Source organism: Anomaloglossus baeobatrachus, chromosome 10, assembly GCF_048569485.1.
Source record: "Anomaloglossus baeobatrachus isolate aAnoBae1 chromosome 10, aAnoBae1.hap1, whole genome shotgun sequence".
NCBI lineage: Eukaryota > Metazoa > Chordata > Amphibia > Anura > Aromobatidae > Anomaloglossus > Anomaloglossus baeobatrachus.
Window position 1 is genome coordinate 166,480,335 of NC_134362.1, and position 16,027 is coordinate 166,496,361.

A 16,027-nucleotide genomic window follows, 5' to 3' on the forward strand; every position below is an offset into this window, starting at 1 on the left:
ACTGCACGGGAGCAGCAGTGTCTTCCTCCCATTCAGTGTTGTCTGATGTAGCAGAGCTGCATGGGTTGAAGGAGAAAGAAGACAGAAGACCAGGATCGTTGAGGGGTGAGAGGGAGTAATAAACATGGAGTCTCCAAGTGTGTCTGTGTATTTATTTCTATTAAAGTATTTTTTCTCTGTGTGGTGTCCTTTTTTTAACCCTTTATTGGAGATTCTTAATGGCCGGGTCAAACTTGCCTGACATTAAGAATCTCTGACTTAATACTAGCTAGTAAAATAAAGCTAGTATTAACCCATTATTACCCAGCAAGCCACCCGGCATCAGGGCAGCTGGAGAGTTGGATACAGCGCCAGATGATGGCGCTTCTATGAAAGCGCCATTTTCTGGGGTGGCTGCGGACTGCAATTCGCAGCAGAGGGGCCCAGAAAGTTCGGGCCAACCTGTGTTGCGGATTCTAATTTTCAGCTGCCTAGTTGTACCTGGCTGGACACAAAAATGGGGCAAAGCCCATGTCGGGTTTTTTTTTTAATTAATTCATGAAATAATTAAAAAAAAGGGCTTCCCTATATTTTTAGTTCCCAGCTGGGTACAAATAGGTAGCCGGGGGTTGGGGGCAGCCGTACCTGCCTGCTGTACCTGGCTAGCATACAAAAATATGACGAAGCCCACGTCAATTTTTTTGGTGGACAAAAACCTCCTGCATACAGTCCTGGATGGAGTATGCTGAGCCTTGTAGTTCTGCAGCTGCTGTCTGCTCTCCTCCATACAGACAGACAGCTGCAGAACTACAAGGCTCACCATACTCAATCCAGGACTGTATGCAGGAGTTTTTTGCCCCCCCCAAAAAAAATTACATGGGCTTCGCCATGTTTTTGTATGCTAGCCAGGTATAGCAGGCAGCTACGGGCTGCCCCCAACCCCCAGCTGCCTATTTGTACCCGGCTGAGAACCAAAAATATTGGGAAACCCCCTTTTTTTTTAATTATTTCATGAATTTCATGAAATAATAATAAAAAAAAAAAAAAATGACGTGGGCTTTGCCCAATTTTTCTGTCCAGCCAGGTACAACTAGGCAGCTGGGGATTGGAATCCTCAGCGCAGGGTGCCTAAGCTTTCTGGGCAACCCTGCTGCGAATTGCAGTCCGCAGCCGCCCCAGAAAAAGGCGCTTTCATAGAAGCACCATCTTCTGGCGCTGTATCCAACTCTCCAGCTGCCCTGGTGACAGGTGGCTTGCTGGCTAATGGATTAGGGCTAGCTGTATATTATCAACTGGCCCTAAGCCCGAAATTCATGGTGTCACGCCATTATTAGACATGGCTACCATAAATTTCTAGTACAGATAAAAAAAACACAACACACAGAAAAATATATTTTTATTAGAAATAAAACACAACACAATTAGTGACTCCATCTTTATTGAAATAAAGAACCCCCCCTCCGCAGTAATCCTGGGTCAACGGTCCCGCACCGTCGAATTCGGATCCAATATCGTTTGATCGGTTTGCTGGAAGGCAAAGCGATCAGATGATTTGTCAGGTTCAAGGGCCTGAATCACATGACACCGCAGCTGATTGCATAAACGGCATTTATACAATCAGCTGATGCATCAGTGTAAAAAAAAAAACAACAACACACTTCTGTGCAGACTCCTGTCCTTCCGCAGCAGCTGATAGTTTAGCCGGCCGGGCGGTAAAAAGCCGGCCTCACCGCTTGACTTATAGTGTCAGCTGATCCCGTCAGGTGACCGCATCAGCTGATCATTGCCAGGTCTGAGAGAGAGAAGAGAGAGGAGAGAGCAATGCAGCCTCATTCCTTGAACTGCTCCGATTTTAGAGGTGTGTCCCGCGGCTCACAGCTGATGTCCGACTCCTCCCCTCAGTGCATAATTAAATTAAATTATAGTTATAAATAATAATTATAATTTAAAATTAAATTAAATTCTTTACCAGGATGGCTGGGACTCAACCTCGTGAACTAATTTTCCTTAGGCAGTAGCTCTATCCATTGAGCCACTGCCTCTAATGAAAAGCATAGAAAGATTTGGTAATCTTGACCCCTGTATTGCACTTGAGAATCCAGAATTGGGAAAAAGAGAGAGAGAAAGAGAGAGAGAGAAAAAGAAAGGGGGAGAGAGAGAGGAGAGAGCAATGAAGCCTCATTCCGTGAACTGCTCCGATTTTAGAAGTGTGGCCTGTGGCTCAGAGCTGATGTCCGGCTCCTCTCAGCAGTGCATAATTAAATTATAACTATAAATAAATAATAATTATAATTTAAAATTAAAAATAAATTAAATTCTTTACCGGGACGGCTGGGACTCGAACTTGTGAACAAATTCTCCTTAGGTAGTAGCTCTATCCATTGAGCCACTGCCTCTAATGAAAAGCATAGGAAGATTTGGTAATCTTGACCTCTGTATTGCACTTGAGAATCCAGAAGTAGATTATTCAGCTACAAGGATGGATGGAAGGATGGATAGATGGAGGGATGGATGGAGGGACGGATGGAGGGCTGGACGGAGGGAGGGATGGATGGAGGGAGGGATGGATGGAGGGAGGGATGGATGGATGGAGGGATGGAGGGAGGGATGAAGGGAGGGATGAAGGGAGGGATGAATGGATGGAGAGAGGGATGGAGGGAGGAATGGATGGGAGGGCAAACACCGGCACTACCGCCCTCGTCACCGCACACATGCAGGCACTACAACCCCCATCATCACCACACACACATGCATTACCTCAGTGATGTCCCTGCTGACAGCGCAGCTCACTTCAGTAGCTGCGTGGATCTGACACAGAGCGCTCGTGTTCTGCTGCGCTCCTGTCCGCTTCATGTAGCAGAGCTGGATGCGTCGTGGGACCTCTGTGGATTACGTCGGACCTGGAGGGGTATTTGGGGATTTTAATAAAATGGTGAAAGAGGGTGTTTTTTTGTCTTTTATTCCAAATAAAGGATTTTTCGTTGTGTGTGTTTATTTACTTTCACTTGCATGTTAATCATGGAAGGTATCTCAGGGAGACGCCTGCCATGATTAACTCTTTATTACCCCGAATGCCACCGCACCAGGGCAATTCGGGATGAGCCGGGTAGAGTCCCGGGACTGTCGCATCTAATGGATGCGGCAATTCCGGGCGGCTGCTGGATGATATTGTTAGGCTGGGGGGCTCCCCATAACGTAGCGCTCCCCATCCTGACAATACCAGCCTCCAGTCGTGTGGCTTTTTTCTGCCTGGTATCAAAATTGGGGGGAACCGCAGTTTTTTATTTTTATTTTACTGCACGATATAGACCCGCCCGCCAGCGGCTGTGATTGGTTGCAGTCAGACACGCCCCCACAATGAGTAACAGCTGTCTCACTGCAACCAATCATGCTCGCCGGTGGGCGGGGAAAGCAGGGAATACCAGATTGAATAATGATTGGCAGCCATTTTTAAAAGAGGAAAAGCCGCCGGAGCTTTGTGACAGCCGTGCAGTGCCACGCCCGTGATCGGTTAGTAAGAAAGAGAGAGGGATTGTGCTGGGAACGCAGGACGCATGCAGATACGCAATGTGCGCACATAACCTTACTGTGAAAAGCCACGGTTTTGATGATCAAACCATTATCGAACAGTAACTCGAACTGCCGAACTTGAAGCAAATCATTCGAGTTCGTCGAACGACTCGAACACCACCCAAAATCACTCGAATTTGAAATTGGCGAACGGTTCGAATCGAACATCGCTCAACTCTACTGTCAATGAGGGCACAGTCTAGGTAGTTACACACAATATTGAGGTTCAGAGCTTGGTTACATTTCCGGATTGTGGCACAGAACTTATAAAGTTTACTAAAAAACAGTCTCTTAACACAGTTCACATATCCTCACAACAGGCAGTTGCAGGCCTTAATAGGCTACCTTGGTAATTTTCAAAAGATGCTGTCACAGTCGTTTCCCTGTTTTTGGAGCTTCTGGACTGCAGCTTCTCATCTTTATTGGGTTATCCACATTTAAATGTGGTTTTGTTTCCTTCAGTACCGAAATGGTTAATATCATTATTTCTACTGGCAGCTTCTCCAGCTGTCTCTAGCTGAGTATGTCAGCTGCAGTAGCTTTGTAGTCATGCCCTTCAGATTTAAATAGAGGTATTACCCAGCAATCCCTGCTGAAGATACAAAGCCACGATGTGCATGGACTCAAACTGGCCCATAAAGAGATTAGTATAGCTCGGTGTGAATCTCTTGCCCATCGCACATCCCGTGACCTGCCGGTAGACCGCATCCTCAATGGAAAAAAATGTGTAAGTATATACTGTATACCAGAAAAAAATTATTTCATCTGATTCCGTGGAATATCTGAATTCTTAGTAAGAAAATGCTCAACTGATTCTAAAAACAATTTGTGGTCAATATTCGAATATAAAGGACCAAAGAAAAAACTCCTAAAACAGTTTTTATTACTATAACAATTAAAAAATAGTTATAAAAAATATGTATCTTTGAAAGTGTCCACTTCAATTCAGACAAGGTCATGTGAGGTGAGTGCAACAGAGAGCAAAACAGCTACTGAGTGGGTAGTGGGGTATTTTTTGGAGATATTAGCCGACAGGCACAGTAGCCAACTTTCTAGATGGCAGTGGCATAAATGGGCTAGCAGGGGACTGTCTGTTCCCTCTTTTTTACCTACCTTCCAGCGGAGGTGCACCATACTGTTTTGAGTATCCCTCGTTCCTCGTCTGCTGTCCCTGTTCTATTCCTCAATTGCTGTTATTGCCAAGAAGGGCACCTGCCACCAAAGAAGGAATAAATAGTGCCAAATCGTCTCAGGTTAGTATTGTAAATTCACAGTGGTTTCCATAAAAATAAATGGTAACCACTACCCAGCTATCCAAAATAATTAAATCTTAGGGGCCAAGTAAAGAAAAGCAGGGTAAAAGCCCAAATATCAGTACCACTAAAACTGAAGGCCTAAATAGATAGATCCCAGCAAGGGATAACTTATCTGCTGGGATCATCCAGAGAAGAGTCCCAATGTGTTTCCCCCGTATATTTTTCCTAGGGGTTAATCAGTGGAAATTCAGTGGATTTAGTAATGGATCCCAACTGCATAAAGGCCATCTTATATATTATGCTCTTGCAACCCATAGGGCAATATCAATGGCCCAATATATGATCAGCAGGATGTCCATAGTGCAGTGACTGGGCGCCTCGCATTCTGAGATATACACTCCCCACAAGTGCTGATCCACTAAAACTGAAGGCGTAAATAGATAAGTTATCCTTTGCTGGGATCTTTATCTGCTGGGATAATCCAGAGAAGAGTCTCGACACGTTTCCCCCTTATATTTTTCCTAGGCGTTTATCAGGGGAAATTCAGTGGATTTAATAATAGATGGCCCCTGTGATGGGTGGCCCCTCTCCATTCTCCAGGTGACCAGCACTTCTGGGGAGTGTATATCCCTGAATGCGAGGTGCCCAGTCACTGCACTATGGACGACCTGCTGATCATACAGTACAGTCATATGAAAAAGTTTGGGCACCCCTATTAATGTTAATCTTTTTTCTTTATAACAATTTGGGTTTTTGCAACAGCTATTTCAGTTTCATATATCTAATAACTGATGGACTGAGTAATATTTCTGGATTGAAATGAGGTTTATTGTATTAACAGAAAATGTGCAATCCGCATTTAAACAAAATTTGACCAGTGCAAAAGTATGGGCACCTCAACATAAAAGTGACATTAATATTTTGCAGATCCTCCTGTTGCAAAAATAACAGCCTCTAGTTGCTTCCTGTAGCTTTTAATGAGTTCCTGGATCCTGGATGATGGTATATTTGACCATTCCTGTTTACAAAACAATTCCTGTTCAGTTAAGTTTGATGGTCGTCGAGCATGGACCGCACGCTTCAAATCATCCCACAGATTTTCAATGATATTCAGGTCTGGAGACCGGGATGGCCATTCCAGAACATTGTAATTGTTCCTCTGCATGAATGCCTGAGTAGATTTGGAGCTGTGTTTTGGATCATTGTCTTGCTGAAATATCCATCCCCTGCGTAACTTCAACTTCGTCACTGATTCTTGCACATTATTGTCAAGAATCTGCTGATACTGAGTTGAATCCATGCGACCCTCAACTTTAACAAGATTCCCGGTGCCGGCATTGGCCACACAGCCCCAAAGCATGATGGAACCTTCACCAAATTTTACTGTGGGTAGCAAGTGCTTTTTTTGCCTCCATGCAGAACGCCTGTTTGTATGACCAAACAACTCAATCTTTGTTTCATCAGTCCACAGGACCTTCTTCCAAAATGTAACTGGCTTGTCCAAATGTGCTTTTGCATACCTCAGGCGACTCTGTTTGTGGCGTGCTTGCAGAAACGGCTTCTTTCGCATCACTCTCCCATACAGCTTCTCCTTGTGTAACGTGCGCTGTATTGTTGACCAATGCACATTGACACCATCTGCAGCAAGATGAAGCTGCAGGTCTTTGGAGGTGGTCTGTTGATTGTCCTTGACTGTTCTCACCATTCTTCTTCTCTGCCTTTCTGATATTTTTCTTGGCCTGCCACTTCTGGGCTTAACAAGAACTGTACCTGTGTTCTTCCATTTCCTTACTATGTTCCTCACAGTGGAAACTGACAGTTTAAATCTCTGAGACAACTTTTTGTATCCTTCCCCTGAACAACTATGTTGAATAATCTTTGTTTTCAGATCATTTGAGAGTTGTTTTGAGGAGCCCATGATGTCACTCTTCATAGGAGATTCAAATAGGAGAACAACTTGCAAGTGGCCACCTTAAATACCTTTTCTCATGATTGGATACACCTGCCTATGAAGTTCAAAGCTCAATGAGGTTAGAAATCCAATTTAGTGCTTTAGTAAGTCAGTAAAAAGTAGTTAGGAGTGTTCAAATCAAGAAATTGATAAGGGTGCCCATACTTTTGTATCGGTCAAATTTTGTTTAAATGCGGATTGCACATTTTCTGTTAGTACAATAAACTTCATTTCAATCCAGAAATATTACTCAGTCCATCAGTTATTAGATATATGAAACTGAAATAGCTGTTGCAAAAACCCAAATTGCTATAAAGAAAAAAGGTTAACATTAATAGGGGTGCCCAAACTTTTTCATATGACTGTATATTGGGCCATTGATATTTCCCTATGGATCGCAAGAGCATAATATATGTGTATTGATACTTACCTTCAATTTGTAGCTGACTCTATAAATATTATTTAAATAATTTGGACAGATGTATGTAGTTTAATTTTCCTTTTTTGTACCTTATTCGGCCAATATTTGAATACAAAGAACTAACATCTAGTGTAAAAAATAAAATCTTCAAAGTCTTGGGGGAGGAATCCCTTATTTATTATTACGCCATCAAAGTCAACGGCTGCTCACTCTCCCCAGTCCCACGTGCTCGCTGCCAGGGAGTAACTCTAAACTCTGATCTTTCTTTCAAGCCACACATTGAAGCCCTCTTCACCTTCTGCCGCCTCCAACTCAAAAATATTTCCCACATTTGTATATTCCTTTCCCAAGAAGCTGCAAAAAACGCTAGTGCATGCCCTGATTATTTCCCGCTTGGACTATTGCAACCTCCTGCTCTGTGGCCTCCCTTCTAACAAGGATCTAATAAGATGAGAAGAGTCCCGAATATAAAAAGGAAGCCCTCAAAATGGCTTTGCAAAAACAAATCTATGTAGTGAAAAATTTGCTGATATAGATTGGATGCCCGAAATAATCGACCTCCAGGAGGATTGGTGAGGCTCTTGTAAATCTTTGGATAAATAAGTATAAGGGAGACAAACTTGTTTAACAGCCAGAAAGTTTTTTTTTTTCTTCTCGCTTTAAAATGTTATTATTAATGGCTTCTGAAATGAGTTCATTATATTCCAATATTACATCAAGTGATCTCCTGAGGGATCTTGCATTAATCATCCAGTATATAATAATCCTAATCACTATTCGCCTCCTGAATGTATTCAGTTTTATTCATGATGACTACCACACCCCCTTATCCACCACATCCCAAATGGCTATGGAAATGTTAGACTGGAGGGATAATAACGTTTGATTTTTTGGGGTGGTTAGATTTATCCCACCATATAGGTAGATGGATAGGTAGAACGTCTCAAGATGGCTTCCTTTGTGATAGATGGGGTAAAAGGTTGATGACCCCTCACCTCCACACGCTTAAATTAATACGTTACTTCAGTTATAGAAATCATTTACTTTTCAAATTTATCAGAAAATGTCTACGTAAGGTTAATTTTCCAAACTATTCGTTGACTTCCAAAAATATCTGAAAATTGTCCACCTGAGCCATAGGGCAAAAGGCCAGTCCTTTTATTCAAAATTTCAGTTTCCTGCTCAGATAGCGTGTAGTCTGATAAACTGAAAATCAACAGTTCCTGTACTTTTTGCACTCTATTGTTTCCCCGGAATGCTGTACTCCTAGCCTTTCTTCTCTTTCCACCCATATTTGCCCTGTATCGATTTTTGGTTTTATACATCTTCTGTCTTTTTGTTTGGGGACCAGGGGAAAAAAATCTGTGATTTTCTTTCCCCCATTATCCCCATTGGAGGGTGAAACCTCAGACAGATGAACCAGAAAAGTGTTCAAAAACGGAACCCTTGTTGGAACCAATTTTTGATCTTTCATTTCCGAGATTGGCAGGAGGAGTACTTAAGCTGAAACTGTATGAGTTTATTGAGGACTCATGGTCTCTTACTGTTTCATCAGATCTATGTATGAGAATCATGAATAACCTGTAAATAAGGACAATTCTGAATCAACATCTGGTACATCCTCATCATCAGTGCACTTTGAGTTAAGAATACATGTGGTCATTGATTCGGTGGCTGCAGTACCCATCACGGAACTTCCTCTCTCTGAGGCAAAACCATTTATTCTGCCCCATATGGTACTAGAAAACAGGAAAAATATTCCAAGTGCGGTGACATTGCAAAAAAAACTGTACAATTGCGTGATTGTTTTTTAGGCTTTTTATTTACCGTGTTCACTATATGGTGAAACTGACCTGGCATTCTGATTCCCCAGGTCAGTGCGAGATCATAGATGCCAAACATTTATAGGTTTACTTTTATCCAAATGTTGAAAAAATTCAGACGTTTATGGGAAAAAAATAATTGTGCTTTTATCGACATTTTCAGAGACCCATAGTGTTCTCATTTTTCTGTACCTGGGGCTCAGTGATGGCTTTTTTTTTGCATCTTGAGCTGGCATTTTTAATTATACCATTTTTGCATACATGTGATATTTTGGTTACCAAATATGTGTATTATTATTATTGTTGTTTAATTTTCAATGTGGGAAATGGGGGGTGATTTTAACTTTTTTTATTTTTTAAAACACTTTTTTTTTTTTTTTTTTTTACATTTTTTGTTTATTTTACTATCAATGCACAGTTAGATCGCTCTTGCTGATCAGAGCGATGCAGATCAGATCGGTCCCAGAAATTTACAGTTTGGATTCACCCATCACTTATGTCATCGTTCCACCAGCCACGAGTGATTGGGTGCAGCGATAAGGTGGCTTTGACCAGTGCTTCATTGTTTTGGCGTTGATGCACTGCTCAAAGTGACCTGACTGCTGTACCCAATTGCTGGCTGCAGTAGTCTAATGGCTAGAGGAACAGTGAAATTACTGTTTTCTGCCTCTGCTCTGGATCCAGGCGGGTGCTGGTCAGTAGCTACTGGGGAGACAGAGATAATGATTGCCTCAGGTCCCGCACTCAGAGGGGCGCAACCTGAGCTATCGCTACCCTCCACTGTATCAGCATATGCAATATTCTGAAATGCCATAGTTAAATTCTGCGGCAGAGCAGTGGGACACGATCCCCATGCGCTCCCGCTCTCTGTTCTGTCTACAGAATGGCAGGGTGATGCAACTGCCCATGTGTTAGAGCACACAAAGGTTGTCAATGCTCCACACTCCATCGAGATTCTGATGTCCTGTGTATATGCAGATGACATCAACACGTTTGTCCACCCAGTGGACTCATCAGGATCCTGTATTAGGCCAGTATATGATGTTGTTTATTTTACTTACAACTTTTGGTGTGACCTGGGAGTGCATCATACTTTGGGAGGGATCCCTCATTCATTGGGGAGTAGGGCCCTTGTACAGTGTAGGGGCAACTCTGGTGTGGGGGTCTTCAAAGTATGGGGGCCATTATACTTCATGAGTGCAAATGTGAGGGACATTATACAGTTTATAGACTACTGTGAGGGTTCCTGTTGGAGCCATTTACATTGTAGGAGCTAATGTGGGTGCTATTATACAGGGTGGGACATAAGTATGGATACACCCTGATAAAATGGAGGTGGTTACTGATATCACCTTACCGTTTGTGGCATATTAGTACATGAGGGGGGCAAAACATTTTAGGCCGGGTGATGCCTATGGCAGCCATCTGCAAAGCCGCCATCTTTAATTCAACTTTACTTTTTTAAATGGGAAGGAGGTCATGTGACACATCAAACACATAGAGAATTGCACAAGAAAAACAACGGTGTGCTCATTTTTAATGTAGCTTTATTCATTATCGCGTTAACACGTTTGTGACAAGGAGGAACGACAGTAACCCACTAAAGGATGGGCTCAAAGTGCTGCCCATTGTGTTGAATTGTCAACGCGATTCTCTTCTCCCACTCTTGACACACCAAGAGCAATAGCGCAGATCCAGGATCCAGGATGTGGGGTACCTGAAACAACGGATACAGGAAGCCTGTGGTAGCATTTCTTCTGCGGACAAGTCATGGTTGGAAGAGGTTGTAGAATCAGTTTGGGCCAGATGAAAAAGAAGGAAAAAGTGAACGACTCCATCAGAAAGAATTTCAGCTGTAAGTCATTGTCTGTGCTGTATGCTCAAAAATGTTCTACAAAACTGGTATCTACCACTCTATGTTCACCATATGACAGTAATATCAATGTTATTCTTTATATAGAAATTTATTTTCAGTAACATCATGGTCCTCCAGGGCTGCCATCAGGGCATTACAGCCATTACTTTGTAGGGGGCCCGGTGAAGAGAAGGGGCCCAGTCCATGATGTAAGTAGTTAACACTTTATTTATTAGGCCCCCCATTTCTTCACCAGGACCCACTCTGCCACCCATCTCTTCTTCGGGCCCCACTCTTATCCTGGAGCCAGCCCACCCACCTTTCAGTCACACTGTGAAGTGGCTCCATGAAGCAGAGGGGCTGGCTGAGTCTGACATTTTCAGTGACATTAGATGCTGCTGGCCTACCCTCTGTTCCTTGTGAGATTTGTGCTGCGCATGTACTACATAGGCAACTATGCACAGTATAAACCAGGTCACTGCAGAGCCTGCGATTAGTGAGTATGATGTGTGTGTGTGTGTCTGTCTTCCAGCTCCAGTTCCCGGCTCATACACCGCACCATGCTGCATATACAGGTCCACACTATATCCTGTATATAGTGTTTTGTGTATATACTGTATGTATATTGTGTGGATATAGTGCTGTATATACACTGTATACAGCCTTCATCCTCCATATACAGCCCACAGATACTATATAAAACCTGCAGCCTCTAATTACAGCCCACAGCCTCTAAATTCAGCCTGCAGATACTATCTACATCCCTACACCTCTATATACAGCCCGCAGCCTCTATATACAACCCGCAGCCACTAAATTCAGTCTGCAGCCTCTAGCTACATCTCTCCGCCTCTATGTACAGCTCAGTATCTTCCATATACAGTCCACAACCTGTATATACACTGCCTCTATCCTGTATTCAGTTGGTTACAGCCGCTGCCTCTATCCTGTATACAGCCAGAAGCAGCCGCCACCGCCTCTACCCTGTATACAGCCAGCCAGCAGCAGCTGCCTCTATCCTGTATACAGCCAGCAGCAGCCTCTTTTGTGTATACAGCCTGAGATAAATACATACATACAACTTGTGTACTCACAATTGCAAGAGTTTTTCTGAGAGTGGGAGGTCTGACTGTGGAATGTTCGAGGGGTGAAGGCAGAGCTAGGCTGGAGCCTGAGTGGAGTCTCAAGGGGGCCTGAAAATGTTGCCATTATGGGGCCCTCACATTTCTAATGACAGCCCTGTGGTCACCTGCTGAAGTTCACCCAGTGTACTCAGGGTTACTTGGTTAGGGACCCCCTCCACTCCATGAACCCCTAGCTTTGCCCATGGTACTGGTAGGTGAGTATGACTTTTTTTTTTTTCTTTAAGTATCCAGTCCCATGGGCAAAGTTATATTTTACCCAAACAAGTCCTTTAAATGTGTGCAAACACATTATAGAAAATGTGTGCTATGGAAGGTTAGTACATGTATTAGGGTGAATAGGATCGCTATCTGTATACTTGAAGGCTTTTCATCAATTTATTTTATATTTGTGGAATCTTTTTTTCTTTTTTTTTTTCCTCTTGTAGGTATGGTGATGCAGTGAGCAAGAACCTAGTAGTAGGGACTTTATCTTGGCCTTCTCCGTGGGTTATAGTTATAGGATCGTTCTTTTCTACTTGTGGAGCTGGTCTGCAAAGTCTGACAGGAGCGCCCAGGTTGCTACAAGCAATTGCGAAAGACAATATAATTCGATTTCTGCGAGTAAGTGAGCAAACTTTAAATTACTGCATTTTAATTAAAAGGGTTATTTCCAAAATCAAAATGTGGTCTCAGTTTTCTGCATATAGAGGATTAATCATGTGTGTTACTACAACCGGTTTTTAATTCTGCACTTATTAGCACCTATTATTCCCAGGGCTCTCTTACAACGTTGTTATATGTTTTACTAGATATCATATATATATATATATATATATATATATATAATCTCACTACTCAACCGAAATAACGGCAGAGAAAAATAAATTGACAAATCTTTAAAATATTAAAACTGTTTTTTATCACTATTGAAAATATAACATTTAAAACCGCAATAGATGCTTCTTATATCAAAAGTAAATTCTTGAAGGTATACAGGGACACGGACGGCTGTAATTCATCCCAAGGGGGTAACCCCAATAAAGGTTGTACTGTATGAGTGTACAATGTTCAAAGGAGGTACACCTGACTATAGGAGAAAATAAAGATAATAACCTTAAAAATCCTAAATGAGACGCCCCCTGAGAAAACTTGGGCGAAACACGTGCCAGGGTGTGGGGACGCAGACTTCATCTTCTCTTTCATCATTCTGTATGGTAAAGAAAAATGTCATATATTCCACTTGTTTTCATGGCTTCTACTGCTCATTGCATATTATTCTAGCCACTGGGTTTATTTTATTATGAGATAGCAGTTTGCCATTTAGGATTTTTCCAGCTATTATCATTATTATACACCTTTTTATGGTTTGATAAAGTCCCTGCGTTTACTGAAACATCGCTGTTTTTATTCCCTTCATGTATGCTGGGACTAATAAAGTTTTTTCTTGACTAAAGGAGTTTTGGTATACTGAGAGTGCCTGTATTTATTATATGGGCAGCATGCGAATTTACATTGGGTATAGAGCAACTGTTTATTGTATGAATTTATTGACCATTCAGACAAATACTAGGGTAGGTCCAAATATTATTGTAACTGCAGAAAATATGCAGACTTTTCCTAGCATCCCTAAACCCCTATAATTAGCAGTAAAAGTTTTCCACTTAGGCTACTTTCACACATCCGGTTTGAGCCGTGCGGCTCAATCCGGCTGTGAAACCTATGCAACGGATGCGGCGAAAACACTGCATCCTTTGCATACGTTTTTACATGCGGCCGGTCCGGTTTTTTCACGCTACTGAGCATGCGCAGTGGAAGAAACCGCATGCGGCGGCCGGATGCGTTTTTTTCCGCATCGCACCGCATCCGGCGTCCATAGGCATGCATTGAAAAATGCGCCGCAGCGGCCGGATGCGGCGCAATGCGTTTTTTTTGGTGGAGCAAAAAACGTCGCAGACAACGTTCCATCCAGCCGCCGCATCGGCTAAATCTGCCGCATGCGGCAAAAACCGGACCGAACGCAAGCCCATGCGGCACAATACGGCACTAATGTAAGTCTACGCAAAAAAAACCCGCAACCGGCGGCAAAAAAAACGGTTGCGGTTTTTCTGCAGAGCGCCATATTGTACCGCAGAGCAAAAACCGGATGTGTGAAAGTAGCCTTACAGTAGGGTTATCTCTTATGAGGTTGGTAACTGGATGGCACATAAATGGTGTAATTCACTTTTTCTAGGTATTTGGACATGGCAAAGCAAATGGTGAACCCACATGGGCGCTTCTTCTGACTGCCTTAATTGCTGAACTGGGAATTCTAATTGCCTCGTTGGACATGGTAGCACCAATATTATCAATGTAAGAACTCACCTGTGATAAATATAATAGTCAAAATGTTTTAACAGTTTAGAGAGAGAAAAGACAAAACATAGAAGGAGCACACGACCATCAATCACAATAAATTATTGAATTTTATTCATTAATTTATTGTGATTGTTGGTGGTGTGCTCCTTCTATGCTTTGTCTTTTCTCTCTCTAAACTGTTATTTTACACGCAAGGAGCACCCCTGCTACCATAGTAATTGATATTAGTGGTGCACCTCATTTAATTAATTACAAAATGTTTTAACGGTTGAATATTTTATTAATAACATTGTAATAACTTACCAAGTCATGATGTCTGAGCAGTGGGACAACAAAAACAGCTGTTATCACCTTATGCATTAGTACTGTGTAATACAACATTTTGATAGGAAAATTTAATACAAAACATGTTATTAGGAAAGCAGGAAAATATACCCAAAATATGTTTTGTTATTTATGTTGACTTCAAGACTCCAATGCCTCTTTTGCTAATATTGTATGTTCCTATATTAAAACTCTATTTTTCCAGAGAGAAACCGCTTAGTTGCACATCTTGTTTAGTTGTTCTAGAGGCCTAAGGGGCACTTTGCACACTACGACATCGCAAGCCGATGCTGCGATGCCGAGAGCGATAGTCCCCGCCCCCGTTGCAACTGCGATATCCTTGTGATAGCTGCCGTAGCGAACATTATCGCTACGGCAGCTTCACATGCACTCACCTGTCCTGTGACCGTCGCTCTGGCCGGCGACCCGCCTCCTTATTAAGGGGGCGGGTCGTGCGGCGTCACTGCGACGTCACACGGCAGGCGGCCAATAGGAGCGGAGGGGCGGAGATGAGCGGGATGTAAACATCCCGCCCACCTCCTTCCTTCCGCATATCCTACGGAAGCCGCGGTGACGCCGGTGGGAGATGTTCCTCGCTCCTGCGACTTCACACACAGCGATGTGTGCTGCCGCAGGAGCGAGGAACAACATCGGACCGTTGCGTCAGCGTAATTATGGATTTCGCAGACGCTGCACCGATGATACGATTATGACGCTTTTTTGCTCGTTAATCGTATCATCGAGCCTTTACACACTACGATGTCGCATGTGATGCCGGAAGTACGTCATTTTCAATTTGACCCCACCGACATCGCACCTGCGATGTCGTAGTGTGCAAAGCCCGCCTAACTCCCATTAATGGTTGTAGAATTATACAGCACCAGCTGTTTCCTTTGTGTGCATTCAAAGTAGAAGGCAATCAGGTGCATGGTAGTGTAACGTAGCCTGAGGTGGTGGTTGTGGGAGAGGGTCTCATTTTCTACCCCTAGGCACAGTTAGGTGTGTATGTGCGATGGTACATCGGAGCCTGAGAACTCAACTGTCCATTCTGATGCACTTAATGCGATACCATCCCTAATTTACATGGAGCAAAAAGCAACTGGGTAGTGTGTGAATTTTACTGACCCTTCAGAAAACCAAGGAAAACAAGCCAGCTTTACCAGTGTGCTTCTTGTATGCGGCCAAACTGGTGAGTAGAGGTACCATGTTACACATTCAACATTCACTTTTTTCCAAGATTTACAGGTGGAATTTTGTCCACAGCAACAGAGACAACAAATGAATAGGGTGACAGTTGAATCACCTGCTTCTTCCTAGATATAGGGCCACACAGGTCCATGTGTGTGGGGTGCCTGCATGCGTGCCATCT

At 43.0% G+C, this 16,027-nt stretch overlaps 1 protein-coding gene across 1 annotated transcript in view; it reads left to right on the top strand.

Annotated features, from left to right (window-relative positions):
• The window catches only part of SLC12A4 (solute carrier family 12 member 4), a 504,360-nt gene that overhangs the window by 329,331 nt on the left and 159,002 nt on the right, over positions 1-16,027 (top strand). Inside the window, 2 exon segments of the mRNA XM_075325791.1 lie at positions 12,426-12,600; positions 14,210-14,328. Coding sequence (XP_075181906.1) covers positions 12,426-12,600; positions 14,210-14,328 — 294 coding nt within the window.